The sequence below is a fragment of the Pezoporus flaviventris genome, unplaced genomic scaffold, assembly GCF_033815535.1.
Source record: "Pezoporus flaviventris isolate CSIRO_AGI_PZ_B2104156 unplaced genomic scaffold, CSIRO_AGI_Pfla_v1 ptg000025l, whole genome shotgun sequence".
Classification (NCBI taxonomy): Eukaryota; Metazoa; Chordata; class Aves; order Psittaciformes; family Psittacidae; genus Pezoporus; species Pezoporus flaviventris.
In genome coordinates this window covers 6,292,624-6,317,613 of record NW_026892573.1, presented here as the reverse complement: position 1 = coordinate 6,317,613, position 24,990 = coordinate 6,292,624, and the positions used below count along the sequence as shown (strand labels likewise).

At 36.3% G+C, this 24,990-nt stretch overlaps 1 protein-coding gene across 3 annotated transcripts in view; it reads left to right on the top strand.

Annotated features, from left to right (window-relative positions):
- Nucleotides 1-24,990, top strand: part of ZC3H13 (zinc finger CCCH-type containing 13) — a 46,708-nt gene that overhangs the window by 7,030 nt on the left and 14,688 nt on the right. For all 3 annotated transcript variants that reach the window (XM_061457342.1, XM_061457343.1, XM_061457341.1), the window contains exons 4-12: nt 5,067-5,178; nt 11,727-11,835; nt 13,995-14,134; nt 14,651-14,808; nt 16,106-16,303; nt 17,671-17,844; nt 20,365-20,675; nt 21,690-22,154; nt 23,455-23,637. In XM_061457342.1, the coding sequence (XP_061313326.1) occupies nt 5,067-5,178; nt 11,727-11,835; nt 13,995-14,134; nt 14,651-14,808; nt 16,106-16,303; nt 17,671-17,844; nt 20,365-20,675; nt 21,690-22,154; nt 23,455-23,637 (1,850 nt within the window). The remainder of the gene's footprint in view (nt 1-5,066; nt 5,179-11,726; nt 11,836-13,994; nt 14,135-14,650; nt 14,809-16,105; nt 16,304-17,670; nt 17,845-20,364; nt 20,676-21,689; nt 22,155-23,454; nt 23,638-24,990) is intronic.

Sequence of the window (24,990 nt, the reverse complement as noted above, 5' to 3'; positions counted from 1 at the left end):
TTAGCAATTTGCACTGGGTTTTCTCAGGATTTGTGTGTATGTAACTTTAAAAAATGAACAGAATCCACTGAATGCAGATTAATGTCTTATATTACTTGAAATGGGAAGTTTAAGTGCCTTAACACTTTTTTTGTGTAGTGTCACTGCAGCTTCTGATATGCCTTTCTGTCCTTTACTAAAATGCTGTCTTGCAGCTACTTTCTGCAGCACTCGCATACTTGCAGCCCTTTTGCGTTTGCTATATTGTTTGATGAATAAGGCATCTGTCCTTTCTCTCCTGTTGTGAGAAAACAGTTCTCTTCAAGATGTAGTCCTATGACTTTATCTGTCAGATACAGAACAGATATCCTGCATTATAGGAGGTGATCCAAAAAGTAACTCCATTTTTCAAATGAGAGTATTTTTACTCTCTGCCTCTTCATTTGTTACTGTAATTTGAAAGCACTGGGTGTCTCAACTGTCCTTTCTGTGGCATAACACCTTACTTAACTGAAACAAAATGTGGCAGTAACTTTGTAATATTCTTGCTACAAAGAACAAAAAAATACAGTTTCAGCATAGTACGTCTTTGTATGAAGTCTTCACATTTTAGAAACAACCGCCCTTCATAATGCTACAGTAGTGTCTGTGTTGCCTCTAGATTACAGATGGGCACACTAAAATATCTAAGTGTAAAGCCACAACAGGAAGGTTGGCATGAGGTTAGGGTTCTGTTCCTGTCTCTTTTTCCTGGTCTTGTGGCATACTCTCAGGATGATCTTGACTTGACTTGTTTCATCTTCCATTGTTTCTAAGGTGGTAGCAGCTGGGATACAAAATACATCACTGAGTTTAATGTTTCTTTCAGTGTGTAAAAAATTTTAGTCCATTCTGTACTGAATGTTCCAAATGGGAAAAATGAGTGATTTACTGGTAGAAATTAAATTTTAAAGCTTTTAGAATGTCACTTTCTTCTTGTTTTCAGTGTTTGGAACACTCAGTGCGTAGTTCTGCTTGGTCATTTGAAGAAAAGTGACATTTCTTTTAATGATTAAAGCTGTGTTTCTGCTTCACTGTCACTACTGACATTTAAGAATAATGTCAGTTTACTTCTTTTTATCGCTAACTTTTTTTACTGGGACTATATGAAAAAGTCAAAGGACAAATCTTGCTGCTTATCTGCTCGACACATTTAACATTTAAGTGTTCTTAAAAAGGGTGAGGAAGCCTCTGCCTGCCTTCCACATACACATACACACACACCATAACAGACAAATGAAAAAAGCATGCTTGTCTTCAGAAGTTTCTGGTAATACCTCATGGCCAGGCACTGGCCAGAAAAAAACTGATTTATGTACATGATAAAATGATGACAGTTTCATGCCATTTAACATTACAGAGATTTTTACAAATGTTACCCAGAATTTTGAATGCAGTTTGATTGGCTTCTTGCAAGCCAAGCTCATGCTGCTTCCACAGCAGCTCAGTTCAAGCAGTATTCTTGTGCAGGTATCTGGGACAACATAATGGTGGTGTGTCTACATGTGTTCAGCCAGACCTGCTGATGAAGGCCTTTGTCTGTTTTGCAAGCAGTTGGTAGGGCAAAGCAAGTCTTGCTGCCTTTCTGTCTTGCCTTTCAGTTTCATACCTGTCTGAAATAAATCTCACTGTTAATGGTTTTTGTCTGACTATAACGCCTCCCAAAACTCAGAATCTCACCAGGCAGTAGGAAAACTTGACTCTAAAGTGTGAAGAAGACTCTTTTAGTTTCACTATAACTCCGTTTCAGCATTAATGCTGCTTCTCACAGCATGAATTTTAATCTTGCTGTTACAAAAAAGGGAACCTAGCATGTTTGAGCATGCGAACCTTTCCTGATGAGGGTATTAAGAATTCGTTAATAGACCTGCCAGTCTTCCAGGCATCCAAAGTATGGAGAAGCTAACAAGAAAAGAGCTGTGTATAAACATGCTGTCACACAAGGAACTTTCCTCTCTTGCTCCACTTCTAAATTGTTGGGTAGCTGCTTGGCTGCTTCCTGCTGGTTCTCTTATACCGTATACATATGTGTCTATGCCATTGTAACTTCTCTTTCTTAGCCTGTCTGATCATGTTCATTCTGGATAATTAAACCATTTTTAAAGCCAAACCAGCAGTGATATTGAGTAAGACCTTACAGATTTCGTGAGGTTCAAATACAATTGTATGGGAAACTGAAAAAAAACGGGACAATATTTCATGAGCAATTAGAATATGTACATTACACGCTAATAATTGTCATTTGCTAATGCCTGCACGTGTGTGCACACAAACATACAGAGATATGCTCAAAAAGTACGTTGTAATGAGTGCCTGCTGCTGGGTAGTTACTCCCGACACTGTTAAGAGGCAAGTGGAGGGACTGTTACAAATCTGTATTTCCTAACCAAGCTGCTGAATATGCAGAACTGAACTGTTGCACAAGTAATGCGATTTAAAATTGCTTAATGTCCCTGCTTAAATTTTGAAATTCTGCATTTTAGGCCTTACTTAAGAAGTAAGCCTATCACAAAATATTAAGTCATTTTTTTGTCGAGTAGTTTTCTGCTTTCAGTGTGCAGGGATAATGCTGTGGAGCCTTTTGTGTGAAAGGTTCTACCAGCTGCAGTCTAGCCACACATTTAACTGTAGAGGTAAAACTATAGTTACCTGTTGGAATTCATCAGTGTGCATTACGTGTAATAATCAAAGAGCCTTTTTGGAGGGGAAGCAAGTGGAAGGTTAGGTAGAAAAGAAGCCAAATTAAAGTTGTGGTATACCTGAAAGAAAAATCAGACCAGCTTGTTTTTCTGTGCATTAAGTTAAAATATCTGAAAACTGTTCAGTTTTCTGAATAATTGTTTCTTAAAATTTGACAAATTTTCAGTCCAAAAACCAAAAAAAACCCAACCCAAAACAAAAATTAAAAAACCACAAAAAACCCCACTAACAAACTCCAAGCCTGAAGCTGTAGCTTTTTTTCATTTCTGTGATTTCTTGGTAACTTTTGTAATCTTTAAGTAGATTTGAATAATAAGTTTTTTCTTCCCTCCCATACTGAAAAAGATATTAATTAAGAGTGAAATGGTTTCAGTGTTTTTTCACTCTGGTATGTAGCTTTTTTTAAAAAAAAAAAAAAAAAGATATTAAAAACCAAGTACATGAGCTGCATTCAGTAGAAGTTCTGTTGCTTTCTCCTTTAGCTGCTGTTTTATATACCTGAAATTGCTCCTGTCGAGGAGCAATGTTACATTAGCTTACATTTTTTTGCCCTTAAAATTAATTTTCACTTTCACAAATTCAAATCCTTTCTGCCATAGCTAAGTATTATTAAAAATTAAGGCATATATTGCCAGTATAATGTTTGAAGACAGTTTATTTGTTGAGGTAGCTGATGGTTGGAATGCTTCATAGTGTTTCAATAATGCAAAGGAATTATCTTTCTAAGATGGGTGAGGGGAAATAAAATAAGCTTGAATACCTTTGCTAATTTAATACCTTTTCTAAAGTCAGATGCTTTAAAGATGCAAAGAAGATAACTTGTTTATATTTGTATGCTGGATATTATTTGATCCTTAGTGCTGAAGGAAGTAGCATGCTACCATTTTGTACCTTTCCTCCAATCTAGATTGACCTGTATTTAAAACTTCATGAAGAATTAAATGTATTTAAAATGAGAGCAGTCGCTGGTCTTTTTCTTCTTGGATCCTAAAACACTTAACCTTATGGCACAATTTAAAGAATTAAATGTTGGCAACATTGCAAAAGACGAAGTGGAAACCAATTACTGTTTTTCAAATATGCACAGGTTGAAAATGAAATCATTAATTTAGATTTTTGTATGCACAAACTGTGAAAGACAGTTTATGATGTACTTATGTGACAGAGGAAGAGTGGGAAAAATGACACTTTCTAAATGGAAACCCTAATTCAGTCTGAAAAACAAGTGCAGACTTCCTTATTCAAATAGTACATATAACTTCTGATCAACTAAGGCAGTATCAATTATCTCTTTGTGATTCTTTAGTGTAAACTGATAGGTACAGATCCAGCACTGTCATACATCTATTTCATGGGAGAATCTGTAGTTAACAGCTGACAGCCATCCTGGAAGTACAAACTCAGTATCAGTCCAGTTTTATATGAAGAGAAAATTTGTTTTCTTGAACTGAAAGATCATATGAAGCAGCTCTTATATCCATCCCCTTTGCGTAGGAACTTGTTTGAATGCAAAGGTTGTTATCTTTAAACTCATAAGGGATAAAGAACTTGTGAATACATACTAAGGTGACAAAATTACATAGATGTGGTAGGATAGGATGTTCCCCTTCCCTTCCCATAATACCTTTTTACAGAAAATATATGTTAATGTTACATGACTGCTAGAGTTCATCCAATATTTTGTAATGAAGTAACTGCAAAATGGAAAATAGAGGAGACCTCCAGGAGTAAGTTTCTGGTGCATGGTCTTGCAACAGGGTTTTTTCTGTGGCAGTCTCGCTAAGGCTGTGAGAGGATGCCACTTAGGTCCTGTTGTCTCCACTTGCAGGCTTCATCTGTATTCAGAGGTGTGCTTCTGTGTGACTGTCGTTGCTAGTCTAAAGTAATTTGACTCTGCATTAATTGTCGTTTTTATATATATATACACACACATATATATATATATAAAAGATATATATTAAAATGGTGCAGCTTAGAATATGGAGAAGGCTAAAGATATCTTAAAGACTTGGTAAGAGTGATTGTGGAACACAGTGATGGTCAGAAAAAGATTTATTCTGGGTAAGATCTGAAGCTGATCTGGAGTAGTAACCAAGTCATGTCATACACATGTACAAGTAATTTTTCTTCTTAGAGTCAAGTCTTCCTTCATGTTCTGAAAGGGTTGTTTTTTTAGAATGCTTAAGCACATTAGAACAAAGTATTTTTTTTTTATTCATCTATTTCACTTCTGGGTGGGAGGTTTAGCTTCTTTATGTATATGCTAAATAAAAAAAAAAAGTAATAGCTTGTATTTGTTTAGAAATAGTCCCACAGAACTGGTTATATTATGTTTCTGTATTAAACAGGTCACCGGAAAGACCCACTGGAGATCTTCGGGAAAGAATGAAGAACAAACGTCAAGATGTTGAAGCAGAGCCACAGAAGCGAAGTACAGAGGAATCGTCCTCTCCTGTTAGGGTAAGAATGGAGTTTGCAGAACTCCAGAATCCCTCAGTAGCAATTGGGCAATGTGTCCTAGAAGCCTGATCATGGTGACTTGTAATATTTAAAATGTTTTAATGAACTGATCGGTTTGTACATAGCATGTGGCATATTTTATTATGAAGTGTCTTAACAATTGTATTATATTGCAATTTTATAGCACTTTCTGGTCTTGTGGTGCCCAAAGATTTTGCAAACCCCACAGACTAAAATTATTATGGATACTGATATTTATTATTTAATAACATTGCAGACTCTGGTTATTACCAAGGAAGTGTATTAACTGATGTTCCAATCATCCACTGTTTTTCCCCCCAGCACTTACTCATATCCATTGTTCACATGCATTCTGACTCCAGTTTTTCCAAATTTGCTTTTGATGAGACCACACAGTTACTGTTGTGCTGGTTCATTTTACCTTCCTCCTCACAGACTGATCAGCCATCCCAACTGCTCATTTTTTGGATTTTGCAAAAATTCATCCATTATCATTCTCATTTTCTTATCTTTCTGCAGCCCTATACCCCTGAAATATCAGAACTTACTTTTTTTTAAATCGTATTATCTGTTCCTGATGTTACAAATGGATAGGGGCAGAGTTGGTAGTGTGACCCTGAACCCATGTAACAATAGCACCAGTGTATTCCTGCATCATGTTTTTTAAGACCATTTTCATATGAATAACAACTAAAAATTTTTATCTGTGAAAACTCAGGTTTGCTTCTGCAGATATTAACAGCATTCTGTTTTTATTTCCTCTTGGTCTGTTCCTGCTTGCTGTATAAAATGAATTTTTATGCCAGGTATAAAGAAATCAACAGCAGCTGCTATCATTAAATTAAGAGAATGGCTTACCTTTCAATCATGTTTTCAGTTGCTGTTAATTTATGTAAACTTTTGATCTTTTTACTCTTTTACTTGAATGTGTTTCTTTTATTTTTCTAATAGTTTGAATAAACTGTTCAGTTATTGAGTACATGGTTGGTGGGAGAAGTGTTTTTGTCCAACCGTTATTAAAAATTTATCGTAACTTCTTCTGTCCAACTGACAACTGTACAACTCTGATGTAATTCTTACTTTTGGTAAGAATTCATGCTTTTATAGTGTTCTATTAATGTAATAATAAAATACTTTTAAACAACTAAGACCCAAATAAAGATGAACTTGAAGCAGGAATCAAAAAGCATCATAGATTTAGCGGGTCTGTTAAAGTACCCAAGAATTACAGGGTAAGCACACTGCAGAGGAAAAAAAATTTACTCTGCTTCAATCTCATAAAACAGAAGGCTGAGGAGACCACTGAGCTTTTATACTATTTACATGGAGGCAACTTTCAAATGTGGGATATCCAAAGAAAATTTTCTGGAACAATAGATGAAGAGGGACAGTCATCAAGAGTTGCATTGCAAAGAACCAGGATATCTAAAGGAACAGAAGACTGAACTGACTGAACTGCTAACAAAAATCTTGCTCCATCATTAGAGCTGCTACTATGGTGGAGATCTAATATCTGATGTTTCCATCTCTTACTAAAGCTTTTGGAATAACAAGAGGAGCTGGATAAAAAATCTTAACTTTGTTTTGAAATAATGAAAAGTAGCTTGTTCCATAAAAAGTTTCCTAATTGTATTTTTTTTTTTTTTTTTTTTTTTTTTGAAAGGGCAGCACTGTTCCTGCAGGCAGAATTTGTGCTTCGCCAGTCTACTAGCATGAAACTTTAACAGAGCATAGGGGTTAAGAAAGAACTGTTTGATACAGGTGAAACCTTAAATAGCTTCTTTTGAAACAAGGCTTTGAGGCATATTAGATAGTCGAAGAATGGCAGGTATAATATTGTCAGGTTTAGAAGCTAGCTAAGGGGAAAATTTTAGATTAATTTCAAATGATAAAGTTACAGAGGATGTTATGGTGCTTCATCTAAAGAGCTATAACTTTTTAAGAATGTGAAAAAAATGTTGGCTATCCCTAATGTCAAACTTTACAGAAGATATGAAAACAGTTGAGATTACTAAAGTCTGAGGAATGCCACAGAGATTGGGGAAAGATAGTTTTTATCAGTACAATGAAAGGTGAAACTTGATGTTGGCAAGTGCAAGGTAATGCACAATTAAGAATGTATTTAAAACAAAGAATCATGAATGAATATTTGAAAAGTAACTGAAGCCATCCAGTAGAAAAAGAAGTTATTGTGGACAGCTCAATAAAACTATCTGTTCAAAATGCAGTCACAGTTGCAGAAGCAAACACTCGTATATAAAAATGGAATAGAAAATGATCAATATTATGTTGTAGAAATTCATGGTCCAGTTTTATTTGAAATGGTGTTTGGTTATGATCACCTGTATGCAAGAAAATACGAAGTATTTTTGAAGTGGGCAAGGAAGTGAGAGACTGGAGAAAAAAAGAGCATGTGGCGAATGTATGTAATGTATGGTTGAGATAATGTAAATTAGATGCGTCATGTTCATACTTTATCCCAGTAGAAAGAGTGGCAAATTTTAAATGATGAGGGTAAATGCTGTTTATGTTATATATGACAATTCTACCTGATTGCCAGAAGATACATTAAAAAACCTGAATAGGTTCCACAAAAAGTTGAGACAATATAACTAGTATAAAATCATCTTAGAAGGCATTTCTTTTCTTTGGAGACATAAGATAACTAGCACAATCTGTGTGTATTTAGGACGAAACTTCCTGTAAGGATAGATTATAGAATATATTCCTTATATCTTCATGTCTTGTACTGTTATTTTCAGAGACAATATGCTGCGTTACGTGGACAACTACATTGAACTTGGTTGTTTCTGTATTTCTGTGCTCAGAATTATTTCAGCACTGTCTGTAGTGTATCAATTACGATACAGATAGAGTAGGTTCATGCTGCTACTGTATTTAGTTGGAAATTTTTATGTTGAAATTTTCTCTGTATTATGAAGACAGCTACATTGGAGTATATGAAGTATTAGCTAAAGTGTTATCTGGGACGTGTGTGTGATTTGGGAGAAATAGTTGGAAGAACTTAATGTACATTTAGGAAAGGTTTTTTGTAGGGATTGCATATTAACCTGTTTTGTATCTGTGCTCTTTATCAGTATGGCTTTTGAATATCTCTACTAGAAATGGAAGTCAGCATTGTCTTCCATGTCTGAAATGGAAACAGTACCTGTTAATTTCAGGGAAACTTCAGATTCGTTTTCGTGTACATTTGCGTAGTGTGGTAGTAGTTTACACTATAGAGGTATTATACCTAGAGCAAAATAGTACTGTGCTTGCCTAAAAGATTCTATCTGTAATACTTGATAGCTTATTTTAGATTTTAAGGAATCTGTGCTTTTGAATTAGTTTATATTTCTGCTTCGTCTACATGTGCTGATAAGGCTGAAACTGAAGTTTCTGCCTTGTAAGAGTCTTATAAATATTCTCTCTGCTGGTGTTGGTAAAATAATACTGCTTGGCTAGAAGTATGTTTTGCCAACTGGATGAGTCCTTCTGTGCTTGGTCAGACTCCTCTGGCTGTGGTGGGAAATTCATTCAAGTAGTCATCAAGTCTTGTGCTGTAGGGTGCTGATCATATCTTACGGGGTGTGGAACTTCAACTTAAGTAGATGTTAAGTTAAATAAAATCTCACAGAATTCAGCCATAATGTCATGGTTTTTTTGTTTTATTTATTTTTTTTTCCTAAGTAGCATTTCTTCTGAATGTCAAATTAACCGATTAATTAAACTGTAATCATCTAACACATGTAAATAGTGTAACTGAGCACATACTTGAGAACAGCAAGATAAGGTCTACTAACTTGTTTACTCTTAGGACAATCCGCAATTTCTTCTTTTTTTTTTTTTTTTTAATAAATATATTATTGTGAAAGGTTATTATTTCCTGCCTAGTAAATGGGATTTTTTCAGAGTCTGCAGAAAAATAGTTCATGAGTGTGGTTAAATTTGATATAGCGTCTTCAAGTACAAGTCAAAGACATTCTGCTGGCCTTTGGAGCTTGACTTACTTTATTCTTGGCTTATTAAGGGAGAGACAAAAAAAAATCCGTGAAGTACAAGCAGGTCTATATGAAGGAAATATTTCCGATAGTATGAGGGAATTAAATATGTTGTAAGTGGAACAAGTACAATGGAAGGAATACCTTGAAGATTTTTGCAGTGAGAAAATTCAAATATGTCTTCTAACCATCATAGTTGAAATTCTTGATTTGTGACCCCAGGAATAAATACTCAATTTCTAAACTGAGATTTGTTTTTTCAAGATGCAGTGTTACCAGAATCTTTCTCCTGGCAAATAAACTGAAGTCATTTAGTGTATAAATGGGCTTGGATCAAGTTGTCCAGACTTGTAAAATAGCATGCTTGCCTAAAAATTGTCTATTCCTTTCCCCTATATTCAGTAATTCAATAAAATTTCTTTCATAGATGTTTTTGCTCTCAGTTCTTCTGTAGAAGTATAATTGTGCCACTACTGAACCACTCCACTGAAAGGAGAAAATACAGGTTGTTTCTAGACGCTTGTGTTTGATTGTGAGCTTGGAGATGTAAGCAATACTACACAGGTTGTGTAGTATTGTGTAGTATAAAATATGTATTTCAGTTTGCTAGTAAGAAGTAGTGTTGGACTAATAGAAACTAGTGTTTGTATTTCAGAAATTGTTTATTGTTTGTTTATATTGTAGGAGTTGGAGTATAGAGTAGAAGTACACAGTTTAATACAACAGATGCAGTCTTTCAAGGAGGGCAGTCTAGAAATGTTAAGTTACTCTAAGAAGATAGAGTGGTTTCAGGGCAGTCTTGTTGATGAAGTTAGGGTTTTCAAATGTCAGTAGAGGAATTTTCTTTTAATGTAACTTGCTTTGTATAGTACAATTCTTGCTCTTAGACTGAAATGTCTTTAGTACATCTTGTGGTGATGGCTTAGGTGATGTCAGTAGCCAACATGACTTGACAGGTTACCATCTTGTGCATCATTTTAGAGATCCTGTCATGAAATGGAGAAACCTCTTTTTCCCTTCCCCCCACCTTTTTTTCCCCATATTCTACAAGCTGCTTTAAATTAAATATGACACAAATTAGTTCTTTACTGTGAAACTCCTTTGTGTTCCATAGCGACTGGTCGCTTCTGAGCCTTTGAATATGGTACACTGAATGCATAAAGATGAGAGGCTTGAGAATAACTGTGTGCTGAAGCATCTGGTTTAGTTCACTAGGTAAAATAAAAACAGTACTTGTTCTGTCATCATATCATTAAGCTAGGGATAAGATTTTAACATTTAGTGAGTAAAAAGGAATAGTTGAATTTTACTTACTTGGGAGTGACTATCTAGAAGCTTATGTTATTTCCTTACTGTATTTCTAAGGTGATGTTAAGGATTGAAATTAAGTAAAAATCAAAGTCCCAGTAAGAAATAGCTAGCAAAATTCTCAGGCATCTCCTTCTCTTGGTATAAAAGCAAAGGTTTCTACGTATCAACACTGAAGAATCCCCAAAAGGCAAAAGAAGGCACTATGGGAGGTGAGAACAAAAGGGATATGGAACAGACTTTCATTATTTGCTCTTTCTGGTTTCCTACTTAGTAAATTAACCTGAGATACTTCTAAGCTTGAATGTTCTTTTCCATTGGGTTTTTGGTTTTGTTTTTTTTTCAAATAGTGAAAAAACTTTGTCCTATGCTCCACTTGATCCCAGGTAGATTATTTAAGGAATGTCCCTTCAGCAGCGGCAGTGATGTAACTACGTATCAATTACTACTGGAATTTAGCTGGGGAGAAAAAACAGCATGGGTTCAGTTACCTTATAAAATTTCTTTCCTATAAGAACAGTCTTTGGCTTCCTTAGGAGTCCACAGGACCATCTGCCCCATGCAAACTGGTGCTGCTGCAGTAGTTAGACTTGTGTAATAGCTCAGGGCCAGTGAAAGTTCAAATATAAAGTTATCAACAAAACTTGATTCCAATGTGTTGCTTTAGCCTTTCCCCCCCGTCCCTTCCTTCTGCCAGCCAAGGGTCTCTGGGTTTTTTATTGTTTATTTTATTGTTTCCCCAAATTCTTTATCCTGTGGAGAGTTAAATGGTTCAGCTTCTGAGGCTTATCTGCCTTGCATATAAGTATTCTTATTTATAGCTGAGAACTCTCACTCAAGCTGGCAAAATTATACTCTTCCAATGTTTGTTAAGCTATCGGCTCTAGAACCTGATCTGTTCTTTCAGTTCCTGTTTTAAACTTTGTTCTCTGATACATGCTTGTTTCTTGCCCTGCCCCTAAACCTTCTTAGTTTATGAAACCTTTCTTCTCTTTTCCCCATCTGCTGTTTGCACACTGATTATTTGAAATTGCATTCGATCATGTTGCCTGTGGAGTCTCTGCTTATTTAAGAAGGTATTTGTTCAGCAGGCTAAAGGGAGAAATACTTTTTGAACTATAAAAAAGAAACGGCCAAAATGCCATGTAAAATGTGCCTTCTTCAGTCTTCTTTTAAAATAAAAATGTTTACTCTAATGAAGCATTTTTCCCCCTATAGAAAGAGTCTTCACGAGGAAGACACAGGGAAAAAGAAGATATCAAAATTACAAAGGAGAGAACACCAGAAAGTGAAGAGGAAAATGGGGATTGGGAAACAAATAGAGAAGGTAAGTGTAATGAAACCAATGGTCCCTCTACAGCTCAGTGAATTACAGGATTACTGGACTGTATGTAAAGTAGAATGTTTGAAGATTTGGTCTCTAAACAGAATACTTTTATGCAGTAGCCATTAATTTTTAGTTTTGGAGGTGAGTAAAGAAGCAGTCTTTGCTTTGTAGTTGGACTGCTACAGTGCTAAAACCAACTTATTTTAAAAACAAATGCATTTTTTCCCTTTTAAAGGCTCCTCAGACACCAAGAAACTTGGCCATAGTCTACTCTATAGTGGAACCTTTCACATTTAGATCACTAGTTGAATCCAAGTTACATCCAAAGTAATTTCAGAATTGAGCAGTCTGAGGAGAGAGAATAACTCCTTAGAATTAAGTCAGCAGGGTTTTGTTGCATAATTTGTAGTGGTATAGGCTGTCTCATTAACAAGGGCGTCGTTGGATGAGTATAACAACAGCTCAGCAGCTGAAGGTAGCACTCTGAAAACGCTCCAGGAGTGGTAGGAGTCTTGCATTACCTTCTGTACTCATTTTTGTTTATGTGGGCTTTTTTGTTTAGTTTAGTGGTTAAAAGCTGATTTTGTTGTCTTTGTTTATAATACGTGTCCCCTTGAGGAAAAGACTGTCTATTTTCTCCTGAGTTTCACTTCTGTTAGAGACCAAGCTCACCTGACAGTGAAATTATGACTGATTCTAATGAACTGTAGTGTTTGTGTAGTTTTGTATCAGTGCTTCCGAAGTAGTTACAATACTGCAATTGAGGATGAGAATCCTGATCCATTCTAAGTGAATTCAGATACAGTGAAGGTATTTGCAATAAAGTATACTACAGGTTGGTTTTGGGATGAAGCTCCTCTGTAAATTTCATTAAGTAGGTGACTTTAGCATGTGAGGTAAGTGTTGCAAATATTGTTTTGCATGTCACAGTACATGAATGGAAACTGTGATATTTTTTCACTCCTTTCTAAATTTTCTTTTCAGCATGATTTAAGAAACAGAGGCCTATGACATGTATACATGGAAGTAGAATCTTAAGTCAAAACACTTTGGAACATAGAACCCTCAAGTTTTATATAAATACATAGTATGAATGTCTGAAGTTCCTCAAATTGAGGCTTTCATCTTGAAAACTATGCTTTATCAAAATAATGTTGATTGTAGCTCTATGGCTGAAGTAGAATTACTATCTGTGGAGTTCTACTGAGTGCTGTATAAGCAGGTAGATGGACTGGGAAAGAACCTATGCTGTTAGGAACTGCACCTCTCTATAAGCTGTTCCCATGCATTCTTGGCACATAAAGGGCATTTGTAGACCGAGTTCAGTTATTGCAGAACCTTTTATATAGTTCCTGTGTGTAGGAGGGGGAGTGAAAGCTAATAACTTCTTAATGAAGTAATCTTTTCTCTGACAGTTATTTTCCTGAAGTGCTTTTTGAACATTAAACTTAAATAGCCTTATAATAAGAAATGCAAACAGAGTGAGTAAATTGCTTTAATTTTCAGTAAGATTTCAGTTGCAAAGCTTGAAACATATGATATTAACTAGCCATGACTTAATGAAAAAGTGAGAGAAATTGCATCTTTTCTGATACGAAAATCAAACAGTAATAATGTTTTAAAACAGAAATAAACTCTTGTGCATTAATCCAGTGAGAGAGGTTATGCAGACTTTTTAAATTCAATTTGTATATATAAGTAAGTGTATCAATTCATTTGCGAGATACTCTATTACACGAAGCCCTCTAGTAACATGCTTCAGTACTTAGATCTGTTTCATATGAGATTTCCCAGTTAAGTAGTGCTCTACATATTTTTGGATTTCATGAAGATATACTCCTTTTTGTTATTTAAATATAAATAAATGGTTTACTGAGTTTTCCTTCCTACCTAAGCTTAATTGATGTAAGTCTCTGAAAGAAGTTAAGGTGTTTTTGTTAATGGAGTTTAAAAACTTAACTGCAGTTTCTGTGGAACTAACTGGAGTTTTTTCAAGTTTACACACATAATTAAAGAGATTTGGCTTAGCTTCATTGATCCATTCATGCAGTGCTTAAAAGTCACTGAAATATTTATGTGTTGCATCCAGTATGCTAAATATTATTATTTCATATGTAATTGTTTACTAATCTGTTTACCTTTTTCGTTTTTTAATAAAGACTCTGATAATGGAGATGTTAATTATGATTATGATCATGAGCTGTCTTTGGAAATGAAGCGCCAAAAGATTCAGAGAGAACTCATGAAATTGGAGCAGGAAAATATGGAGAAACGAGAGGATATAGTCATTAAAAAAGAGGTTTGTATTATGTCAATGTGAAATTAAAAATAAAAATTCAGGAGCCACTTCATAGCCTTCTAATTGTTTCCTGGAAAACTTAAGCTTCCTCGGCTACAAATGCACTATTGTATTACATAGTAGTAAATAACTGGTGCATGTGTATCTAAGTATGGGACTTGGATGTTATTTGTGAGAATCTGGTCAATCATCCAGCACCATAACCAAGTGTTCTGCTTTATGAAGTCTGCTATTAAATGAGTAGGGCAAACTTGAATGCTCACTGGGCACATATTGATTTTAAACTTTGAGTTATAGTTTTTGTGATGTATTACAGAGTGCATCATCTTATCTGCACCCATCCGTTTCCTGTCATCTTCCTTTTATGATGTTCTCTGAAAATGATAGTTAGTTTATTTGAGGTAGATGTGTACATGGTTAAGATCTCAGATGCAGGCTATTACTGAATTTATGTATTTGACCCATACAGTCAAGCTCTTGAGCATCAGTATCAGTTAATATATTCTTTTCCTCAAGATTTCTCCAGAGGTGGTTAGATCTAAATTATCGCCATCACCATCACCAAGAAAGTCTAGCAAATCTCCAAAACGAAGATCCAGTCCCAAATCATCTTCAGCTAGTAAGAAAGAGAAGAAAACATCTACCGTATCTTCCCCACTCCTGGATCAGCAGAGGTCAGTATGTAAATGCATCTTGCGAGAAAAGTGAGAGAACCACGCTAATTTTTTATTACTTGGCTTTTCATAAATAATATGGGTTTCATTATCCTTGCTTTCAGCACTTTTGATTCTGTAACCTCAGGTGAAGTTGTCTAAATAGTGCATTGTGAATCATCTTATGCAGAAAACTGTTACATTAATATGGCTGCCAGTTGATTAATTTCATGGTTTACAAGCAAACCTTTTCTCTCTGAATGTCCAGAATCTCTGAGAGGTGATGAGGAAATATAAACCATTAAAAAAGTGGGAAAGCAGTTTTATTTTGAGACACTGCAGCCTGTGAAGTAGCTTTTCTAGACTGAAGTGAAACTTTTGTAATTTGACTACCTGCACATTCTGTTGGTATTGCATATTGCTGTTCAAGAAATAATGTTTGACATATTGACATGGCAGGAAATTTTTCAGAATTCAGGAGGGGAAAGGAGGTGGGGGATGTGAAGGGGGGGGAAAACGCAAAGACAAGGTATGTGAAAATCACAGGAAGTTTGTACTGGGTACCTTGCCATGAAAAGTCAATCTCCAAAAACCTGTTTCTAAGTGATTGCTGGCTGCAGGACCTTTTGAATGACTACAGCACTTAGATAAGAAAGAAATTACAGTAGCAGAGTAAGCAGACACATCTGTATTTGCTAAGCAAAAATTCCCTTTAAAACAGGGACAAAACAATGTTATTTCTGCCATGAGAATGTACAGCATGGGGTAGTATGCTGCTGGCATTCACTATGCAGTAGTATCTAGTTCATAGGGTTTATGTCAGTGGTAGTTTATATGAAAAAATATATACCATTTCATATCATGGGATGCATAGTCAAAAATATTCTTTATCCTGTGTCAGGTAGTTAACGTTAAATTCAAGACATGAGTGGATAGGTCATTTTGTGTATGTGATTAGGGTTTTGCATTGCAGACGTGGGAGTCTAAACAGACAAGATGCTTCATTGAATTCTTGTTCTCTGATGTGTGCAGTTCATGCAAGGGCATTTTAACTTTGAAAACTGGTTCTGTCTGAACAGGAGCAATTCCCATTTTTGTTCCCTTGCTTCAGAAATAAAGGTTATAAGTGGAAGAGCTCAATGTGAATTTTTACCATCTACAGTCGCGTAGAGTTATTGAACACTAATGGAGTGGTGAATCCCATCCTAAAAGCCTCAAGGCCCTTTACATTATAACTTTCCTGCCAGCATCTGAGAAATCATTGTTTGAAGTAGTTGGCAGTCCTTCATTTTTCTTCCCCCTGTTAATCTGTCTATAGGAGTTCTAAAAGTAACCAGAGTAAAAAGAAAGGCCCCCGTACCCCTAGTCCTCCTCCTCCAGTACAAGAGGAAACTCCCCTGGGGAAGAAACACAAAGAAAAACATAAAGCAAAAGAGCGTTCAGAAGAAAAGACAAGGGAGGTGAAAGAAAGAGGCCGTGACTTTGAAAGGCATAAGGAGAAAAAAGAGAAGCAGAGGTAAGTTATGTTGCATTAGTAGCTTTTAACATTAATGTAACCTTGCTTATAAAGTTATCTTTCATAGAACACTGAATATTAAGGGATTTATACTTTGCCAACAACCTCTTTGGTACTCATTAAATATTTTAAGTGTGCTATATAGATGTATTGATGGACTAATTAACAAATTGGTAGGTTTTAATTATATAACTTAGTAAGTTTGTAAAATACCCATTTGAAAGATCCATTACTTCTCAGGAATTGGACTTCCACCAGTGGAGCAATTAATTTGCCAAAATCTTTATCAAAGTATTCACTTGTCTCTTGCCTGCTCTTCTGAAATCTTAAAGCACTATTATCTTTCTAATTTGGCACTTGAAGGTTTAAACTCTACATAATATTCAGTAGGTTAAAAGTGTTTCTGAAGTAGTCAAAGAGTACTGTGATTTTAGAATTACTTTGCTTTTGCACATATATACATATGTGTGTGTATATATATAAAATGGTGGACTAATATGACTTACTTTCTGAAGCATATGTGTCCATTTAAGTTGAAAAATACAAAATCTGCATTTTTAAGTCATGTATTCTCTTGATGAAAATGGGTTACATGTTCATGTTTACTTTGTATCTGGCATAACAAAGGAGTGGAAGACCAGTAGGTGTGTATTTTTAATTGATTAAATAAATTATATCACACTTAGTTTAGACTATGTTATTTCCCTCATGCTTGTACATTCCCATTGCTGGAAGGAGTTCATAAGCAGTAGAAAAGAACATTCTAGGTAGTGCTGGAAGGATCAAGAGGGTACTTGGCTCATTATTGTACTATAATCAGGTATTGTTGTGGGGACTGCAGCTTTTTATTTCAGTGCTGCTTTTTTGTCTTTTTTTTTGTCGAAATAATAAAAATTAGGAAAGATTCATCAAGTCTTCATCATGTACAGTAAGTGAAATAGTTGAGGGTTCTGACAGATGCCTTTGATTCATTTGCAACTGTGATTAGTGTTTGAAAATGCCTGTGATCTTGAGGCTTCCTAAATAAAGTTATGATATTACACATTTTTTTTTAATAGAGTAGCAAGATAATTCTACATGGATAGGAATTCTGTTTCATGGACACATGAAATACTGGGTATGAGAATACAATTTTGGATTTACTGTATTCTAGTTTTGTATTTTACAGTTTAGTAATTAGCAAGAAATTCAGTGCATGTCTTGCATTCTTGAGTTTTTCTAGATTAAGGTAATCTCATATGTAGAATTATGGGTGGAATATATGTTTCTGTAAGATTGTTCTTGATCTTGTAAGCACAGGTTCTGTCTTGGGGTTGTAGTAATGCCATATTATACCTGTTAAACAAGCTGCTGTTTATGTTTCCCAGGGATGCCTCTGAAAGCTCCCATAGACAGAAGCGTTCTCCAAGTCCTGCAGATCATTCTGGCAGTAATTCTTCCCCTTCCAGGGAGTATTCACCACCTGCTTCAAGGCGAAGACAAACCTCCCGAGCTCCAGCCAAGTCAGCCACTCACAAGCATAACTTCTCACCGTCTCGCAGGTGGGAGGTCAATTGCACGGGTTTTGTTTCCAGGAATAGTTGTAGTTTAGAAACTTCCTCTGTTGATTTGTGTGTATGTTGTGAATATGTGTGTGCCTCAAACACCTGAACTCTGAGTATTTCGAGTGTTTTTTTTTTTTTTGCCAAGTTACTACACTGAGAATACCTGTGATGTCAAGAATACAAGTCATGGTGCAAGCTTCCATTTATCACTCCCTCTCATATGTTTTGGCTTCAGGTGGAACTTCAAAAGTCCGATATGAGACATAGCCTGTGAACTTTTTATTTCTCACCTTCCCCTTTCTTAAAAAGTAGAAAATGTGAGAAGTCTTCCATCTTGGAGATGAGGAAGGAGCAGAGTTTCTCTGCTCCAAAATGAGTAAGGTGATACACAGATCCTGGCTCTACACATCTTTCCTGAAAAGCAAACACAATTGGCTAAATGGTACAGTACGAGGACAATTTCAGAGACCCTTTTTGCAGGAAGCTTCAGGGAAATGATCATCCTGCCAGTTCTAGGGGCCTTGGAAAAAAATCTTTTACCACCCGTTAAAGAGGAAGGAGGAGACTTCTTATTTTGTTCTGAAGGAGTCTGTAAGCTCAGGTTTAGAATGGCACTGCTAAATACTACTGCAGTCCTATGTTTGTATAATGGAGAGGAAAGCATCCTTATTTTCAGCACTTCTGTTGAAGGGTGGGAGGAAGACACCAGATGTCATATGTATCTGCATGCTGATAAAACAAGCAAAATACACCCATCCATTCAGAAATTCTAAGAGTTGTAAGCAAGCTCTTTGGCTGCTGTGGTGACTCAGTTCAGCTGAACAATGTTGTATTGTTTTAATCTAGATGTCACTGATGGACATTTTCTTTAAATTAAATTGTGTATAGGGAAGGGAGTAAAGCAGCCTGTTCTGCCTGCAGCCAGCAGTAGTAAGGAAACTGAAAAATACCTTTGCAGCACCCTTTTCTCAATGTTTTTGGTTTTGTTTTTTTTTTTTTTTTTCTAATCTACTCTGTATTTTACTCACTAGCACCTGCTTGGGGGTTCTGTGCAGATGTATCAAGTGTGTGGAAAGGAACATTAAGCAGGGAAGATAAATGGGCCTTTTTCTAGAAGCATGGAAGGATATTTTAAATGTTTTGTCTCCAAACCATTGATAACCTCCCATGCAAGCCAATTTTGGTGACCCCATGTTTCATGATAATGGTTTCATGGGGAAAAGTAAATGTAGTCTTAGTTTAAAGATGGTAAGTCATGGAATTATATTGTATTCTGTCAGCCATTTCTGACCTTGGCAGAATTTTACTTCGAGTGCTTTGGAAATTTTGCTACAAATTCCAGGCCGTCTGTTTCATCTGTATGTGACAGTGTCACATACAAATTGTCATTTTAAAGGCTGGGATGTTGCAGAAGATTGCAGAAGTACTGCTGCCTTTGATAAAGTAGTCCCTCATTTGTGAATCACCCAAAACTGAGAGCTTCATCTGGATGATCTGGATGTTTATTTGAAGTCACCGACACTATGTATGGAAGTTCAAAAGTGGGAACTAAACCACTTAAGTGGGATTTTTGAATATGGATTTTCCATGTGTGTTTTTTCTGACTCCTGCTTTTCTCTTTGGAATCTCTGGAATTTTGTGAAGCAGAAGGGAGTCGGAGTTAAGGGTAATGCATATTTCATGTAAAAACATACTTGCAAATCACTTTGATGCTGATAAGGGAAAAATACCCTCACTACTGAGCTCAAGGGTTTGAAATGTGTGTCCACATTAGACTCTGTATGGATAATGTATTACAAGGAAATTTGTATTACAAGGAAATACTGTTGTGTAAATGATTTTTAGTTGAGTGAAGGGATTCTGAAAGTGAGAGACGCTTTATCTGCATTTTCTTATCCTATTAGCTATGAATTTTCCTTGTTTGCGTAAATATTCATGTTTGCTAAAACCTTTAAGTAGACATGTATATGGGTTTTCTGGATCAAGGCCTAAATTGTTTAAAGAGCAATGCTTATAAGAAAAGAAAGAAGTTAAAAATGCACAAGAAGGTGACACTGATTCTTTTATAAAGAATTGAATGCTGTTGGAAACAAAAGAAAAAGAATTCCCCTTAGGTAACACTGTGTAAAATGTTAACTGCCTAATTTTACCATGAATTTCAGAAAGCATTATATATTGAAGAAAAAAATTGTTCTTGGTTTGGGAGTGGGGGAGAAAATAACTTTCTTTTCTGACTCCTCTCTCCCTTCCCCCAGGAGGTAGTTGTGTAATATAATTTTGATTGAACAGCTTGTTCCTGGATAAATAAACTATTGCCATTTAAAGAAAGCGTAATTTGAAAGGGTATTCTTGGTACCCTTAAGGGAAAACTAGTTGGTGTTTTATAGAAAGAGCACTTTCAGCAGACAAAGAGCAGAGAATACACAAATTGTTTTAATCACTCTTCTTGGAGGGCATAGTAAAAACTTTTCAAATCAGGTTATTACATGTGTGCCTGTTCTAACTCTTTATTTGCAGATCTGCTTCCCCATCAGGTCAGCATCATTCTCCCATATCCTCCAGACATCACTCCTCTTCATCGCAGTCAGGCTCTTCTGTTCAAAGACATTCTCCTTCCCCACACCGCAAAAGAACTCCTTCTCCATCCTATCAAAGGACAGCTTCCCCACCTGCAAGGCGATCATCTTCTCCATATCCCCCACATTCTTCCTCTTCTCCTCAGAGGAAGCGAAGTCCTTCAAGACACAGATCTCCTGGAAGAGAGAAGGGAAGACATGATCGTGATCGGACTTCACAGTCTCATGACAGGCGCCACGAAAGGCGGGATGGTATGAATAAAAAATAACACTTCAGAATAATTTTTATTTCTTTGCAAATTGGATTTTGAAACTTAATTGTCAAGCTGTGGTATCTGTCCCAGTGGCTTGGGGGTGAAGAAAATATGGGCTGTGTTATTGTTCCTGTGCTGGTGGTGCTGTCTTCAGGGACTGTGTTCCTCAAAGGACTGCCTTATATAGGCTGAGCTAATTGTAAAGATCCTGTAGGCATTTGTCTAGGTGTTTCTTGTGTGATGACGTGGTGGTGTCAGTAGGTAAGTGAGCTTCTCTTAGTATCAGGCATGTACTAGTGGATTAGCTGAATGACATCAGGATACTTGGGAGTGAATACTGCTCTTTTCTGTGAGGTTCCCCAATGCTAATCCAGTCCTCACTGATTGCTCTGTTGTCCTTTTAATTGACATTAAGTGAGGTGTGTGCAAAGAAACAGTCATTCCCTCTGGAAATCTGTAAAGCTGTCTGAGTAATTTGTGATGAGCAAACATGCTGTTTCACTCAAGAGACAGCTTTCAAAGAGTACATATATCAGCTTTTTGTTGGAGTGGTTGTAATGCTGCAGCAGTAACATTATAAATATGTAATTAAAAAAGAAAAAGGCTTTGGCAGGGCACTGAGGCCTTAAAAGCAAGTGGTCTAAATATAGCTTAAATTTCCTGAAAATATATGTGTATGGATTAAAATTGAATCTATGATTGGAGGAAAAAAATGATCCTACTTTAAAAGTATTGAAGTGTGTTTGCTCTAATACATTTGAAGTTTATTTTTATTACACTTACTGTCTTTTGAATAGGTAAATATTTGTAAAGTACAGATTCAAATTCACAAAAAGATCTTTAGAGCTTACTGAATGTATAGGTAAATACTCAACATGATCTTCTCCTTTTTACATATTAGTTTTGAGTTGCTGTATGTCAGAAGTGTGTTTTGACAGTATTATTTGTGTGCTTAACTTTTGCTTGCTTTGATTTGATGTATAACTTTTAAAAAAAAATAATAATTTTACAGAAGCTAGAGGAAAAAGAGAAAAAGAAAGAGAATCAAGAGATGATCGTGATTATGACCAGGAGCAGAGTACCTCCAGAGATCACAGGGATGACAGAGAGTCCCGTGATGGAAGAGATCGAAGGGAGACAAGAGACAACAGAGATCGGAGGGAGACGAGGGAATCCAGAGATACTCGAGACTCCAGAGATACAAGGGATTATAGCAGAGATACTAAAGATAGTCGTGATCAGAGAGACTCGCGCTCCACACGGGATTCCCATGACTACAGAGACAGAGAGAGTCGTGATGCCCATAAAAAGGATGACCAGTATCAGGAGGACTTGCGCAGCTACGGGAGATCGCATGGCAGAGAGGATAGCTCTCGGGCCGAAACAAGGAATGATTCCAGAAGTGACTCCAGAAATGAGAGCAGAAGTGATAGAACTGGCAGAAGTCGAGGCAGAGGTCCGGAATTATCTGACAAGGGTATTGCATTATTTAAAAAACTAATAAGTATCCTTAGAGTTGGAGATTAAATATTGACATTCATACTACTTTGTTTGATATTTGATAAGGAGGTGCTGCCAAATAGCTCATGCTTTTAAAGCTATGTTCAATGCTATTGTCATTAAATTAGAACAATTGCTTAAATTTATAGGACTTACGTGTTCTCCATTCTTTAAAGTAGCATAGCATTGGTATTCTGCCATCCAGTTTTAAAACAAACCCTAACCTTTACACCACTCTAATTCTGCAGCCCTAGGTTTTTCCATGGGCTGCAAATACAAGTAAGGAGCATCTACAAGAAAGCTGGAGAGAGACTTTTTACAAGAACATGTAGGGATATGACAAGGGGGAATGGCTTTAAACTGAAAGAGGGTGGATTTAGATTAGCTATAAGCAAGAAATTGTTCATTGCAAGGGTGGTGAGGCACTGGAACAGGCTGCCCAGAAAAGCTGTGGCTGCCCCATCCCTGGCAGTGTTCAAGGCTAGGTTGGATGGAGCTTTGAGCAACCTGGTCAAGTGGAAAGTGTGCCTTCCAATGGCAGGGGAGTTGGAAGTAGATGATCTTTAAGGTCACTTCCAACCCAAACCATTCTATGATTCTGTGTTTCTGTGTGTAGTTGAAGATTCATAGGGGGCAGTATGTTTCAAAGTACTGGGCAGCAGGTTTTTGGTGTTCTCTGAAAATCAACTGCATGTCATAGGTACTTGAAAACCACCTTTCACAGCTTTCCCTGCCCTGCCATTCTGTCCCTTCTTGACTGACCAAAAAAAAAAAAAAAAAAAAGGGATTTTAACCTGTGGTAATATTTTTGAAAGGCTGATGAACCTCGTGGAACAGCTTCTCTTTTAACCATCTATAGAAAATATATTTTCGCTTTCTCAGGTTTATTGTGGCAGGGAAATGCCATACAATTTTTACAAGAGAAATTACCTCTACTTTTCCTGCTTATTATTGCTGCACAGTGTATAAGCTTACATGCTACTCAGAACAAATGTGACCTGGCTTTTGGACTGTTCTATTTCTAGCCAGGAGATCTATGCTATGACCAGGGCATGGTGATTTAAAAAAAATCTTGATTTTTGGAGTTTGAAAATAATAACTTTACAATTAAAACATGTAAAATGGGAGTTGTTGGTTAAATAGAGTTTGGCACTACAATTTCTATTTCCATGAGCAATTGATTCAAGTTTATTAAAAGTTACTACTTTAATTGGTGTAAGTATCAGTGGTTTTCCTTACATGTGGAAACTGATCTCTTATATTGCTACATCTATTAGGAAGTCGTGGAACTAGAGGATCCCAGGCTGATGGTCACAGCAGTAGTGGAACCTACCATGACAGCTGGGACTCAAGGAGTAGCTACCCTGACCGGGATCGCTATGACAGTCGAGAACAAGCAAGGGATTCCTCTTTTGAAAGAAGACATGGTGAACGGGACAGGCGTGACAATAGAGAAAGAGGTATTTCCATGAGTACTTCTACACTTACGTATGTAATCAAATGTATGTGTATGAATGTGTGTGTTTCTGGCTCCCTCCTTATTCTTCCTTGTTCTGCCCCCACACCATTAATTCATAAATAACACCGCACACTGACACTGGTCTTGTCCTTAAGTTAACTTATGTAGTAAGATCACTCATTGGCAGTGTATGTATGAATGCTATAGCCTTTCTCCCTCCCTATAACTAGATGTTGGCACCTTCTGTTTTTATTCATCCATATAGTCTTTAAACAAACTAAACTTCTTCAAGAGATTTCATTGTACAACTTCAGTGTGAAACATCTTTTCCTCTTCTTTGCCTCCACCTCCACTTCATATGCACACACATATAAGCTTGGAGTCATAATTGCATTTAATTACTTCTGCACCTGAAAGAGTGCTGTGTCTTTAAGGAACTTAGTCCCAGCTTTTACTCACCAGTTAAGAGAACAGGACGCGTCAGGGAAATGGAAGTAGCATGGAACTGAAAAGAGGAGCTGTTAAGAATAAGTGTGAAATTACAGTGTTTTTTTCTATCTTGAGTTTTGATTTGGAAGTGATAGATACGCTCTAGCTGTTGCTTAACTTAATTTTTACAAAGGGATGTTTTGTAATATCAGGGGGTGCTTTTTGGCCTATTGAAATGTATCTGTTGTTGCTTGTTCTTGTGGAAAGTTCTGCCTTAGATTCTCTCTCGTCTTCAAGGCAGGATTTCAACAGACCTAATCTCTAGGTTTCCTTTTTCTTGTTAGCTGAAAAATCCTGCAGTCTGAATGTGTCCTGGGGGTTGGCTTTTGCAGAGTAGCTTTCATATCTTCACCTTCCCACCCAAGAAAATCCTAGATATAATGTAATTTATGCTCCTCATATCATTATGAGTTCATAAATTATTCAGAATTAAATCCCAGTCAACAGAAAAAAACACCTTCAAAGAAAATACATGTAATCACAGTAAAATAAATTTATAGAAGGAAAGTTGCTTTGAATGGGTTCTATTTCCCTTTTAGGAGAAAAATGTAAAGAGTTGAATGGAGATAAAATTTATTGTTTTCTTACTTGAAAAATTGATATCATTTTTTGTGGTAGTAAATCCTCCTCAGAGTTATAATTCAAGACACAGTTTCCATAATTAGACCACAGTCTTAATGTTTGTCATTCAGAGAAGAATTGAGATAGATTTTGGTTGCTATTTGATTCTGTAATATGTAAGGAATCATTTTAGTCAGATTTTAAAATGCAAGCTTGCACATTTGAGCTGCCTTTATTCAACTACGGCCAGTAAGTTGGATGTTCCAAACAACCACTGGAGCAGCACTTCAAAAAATGAAGTCAG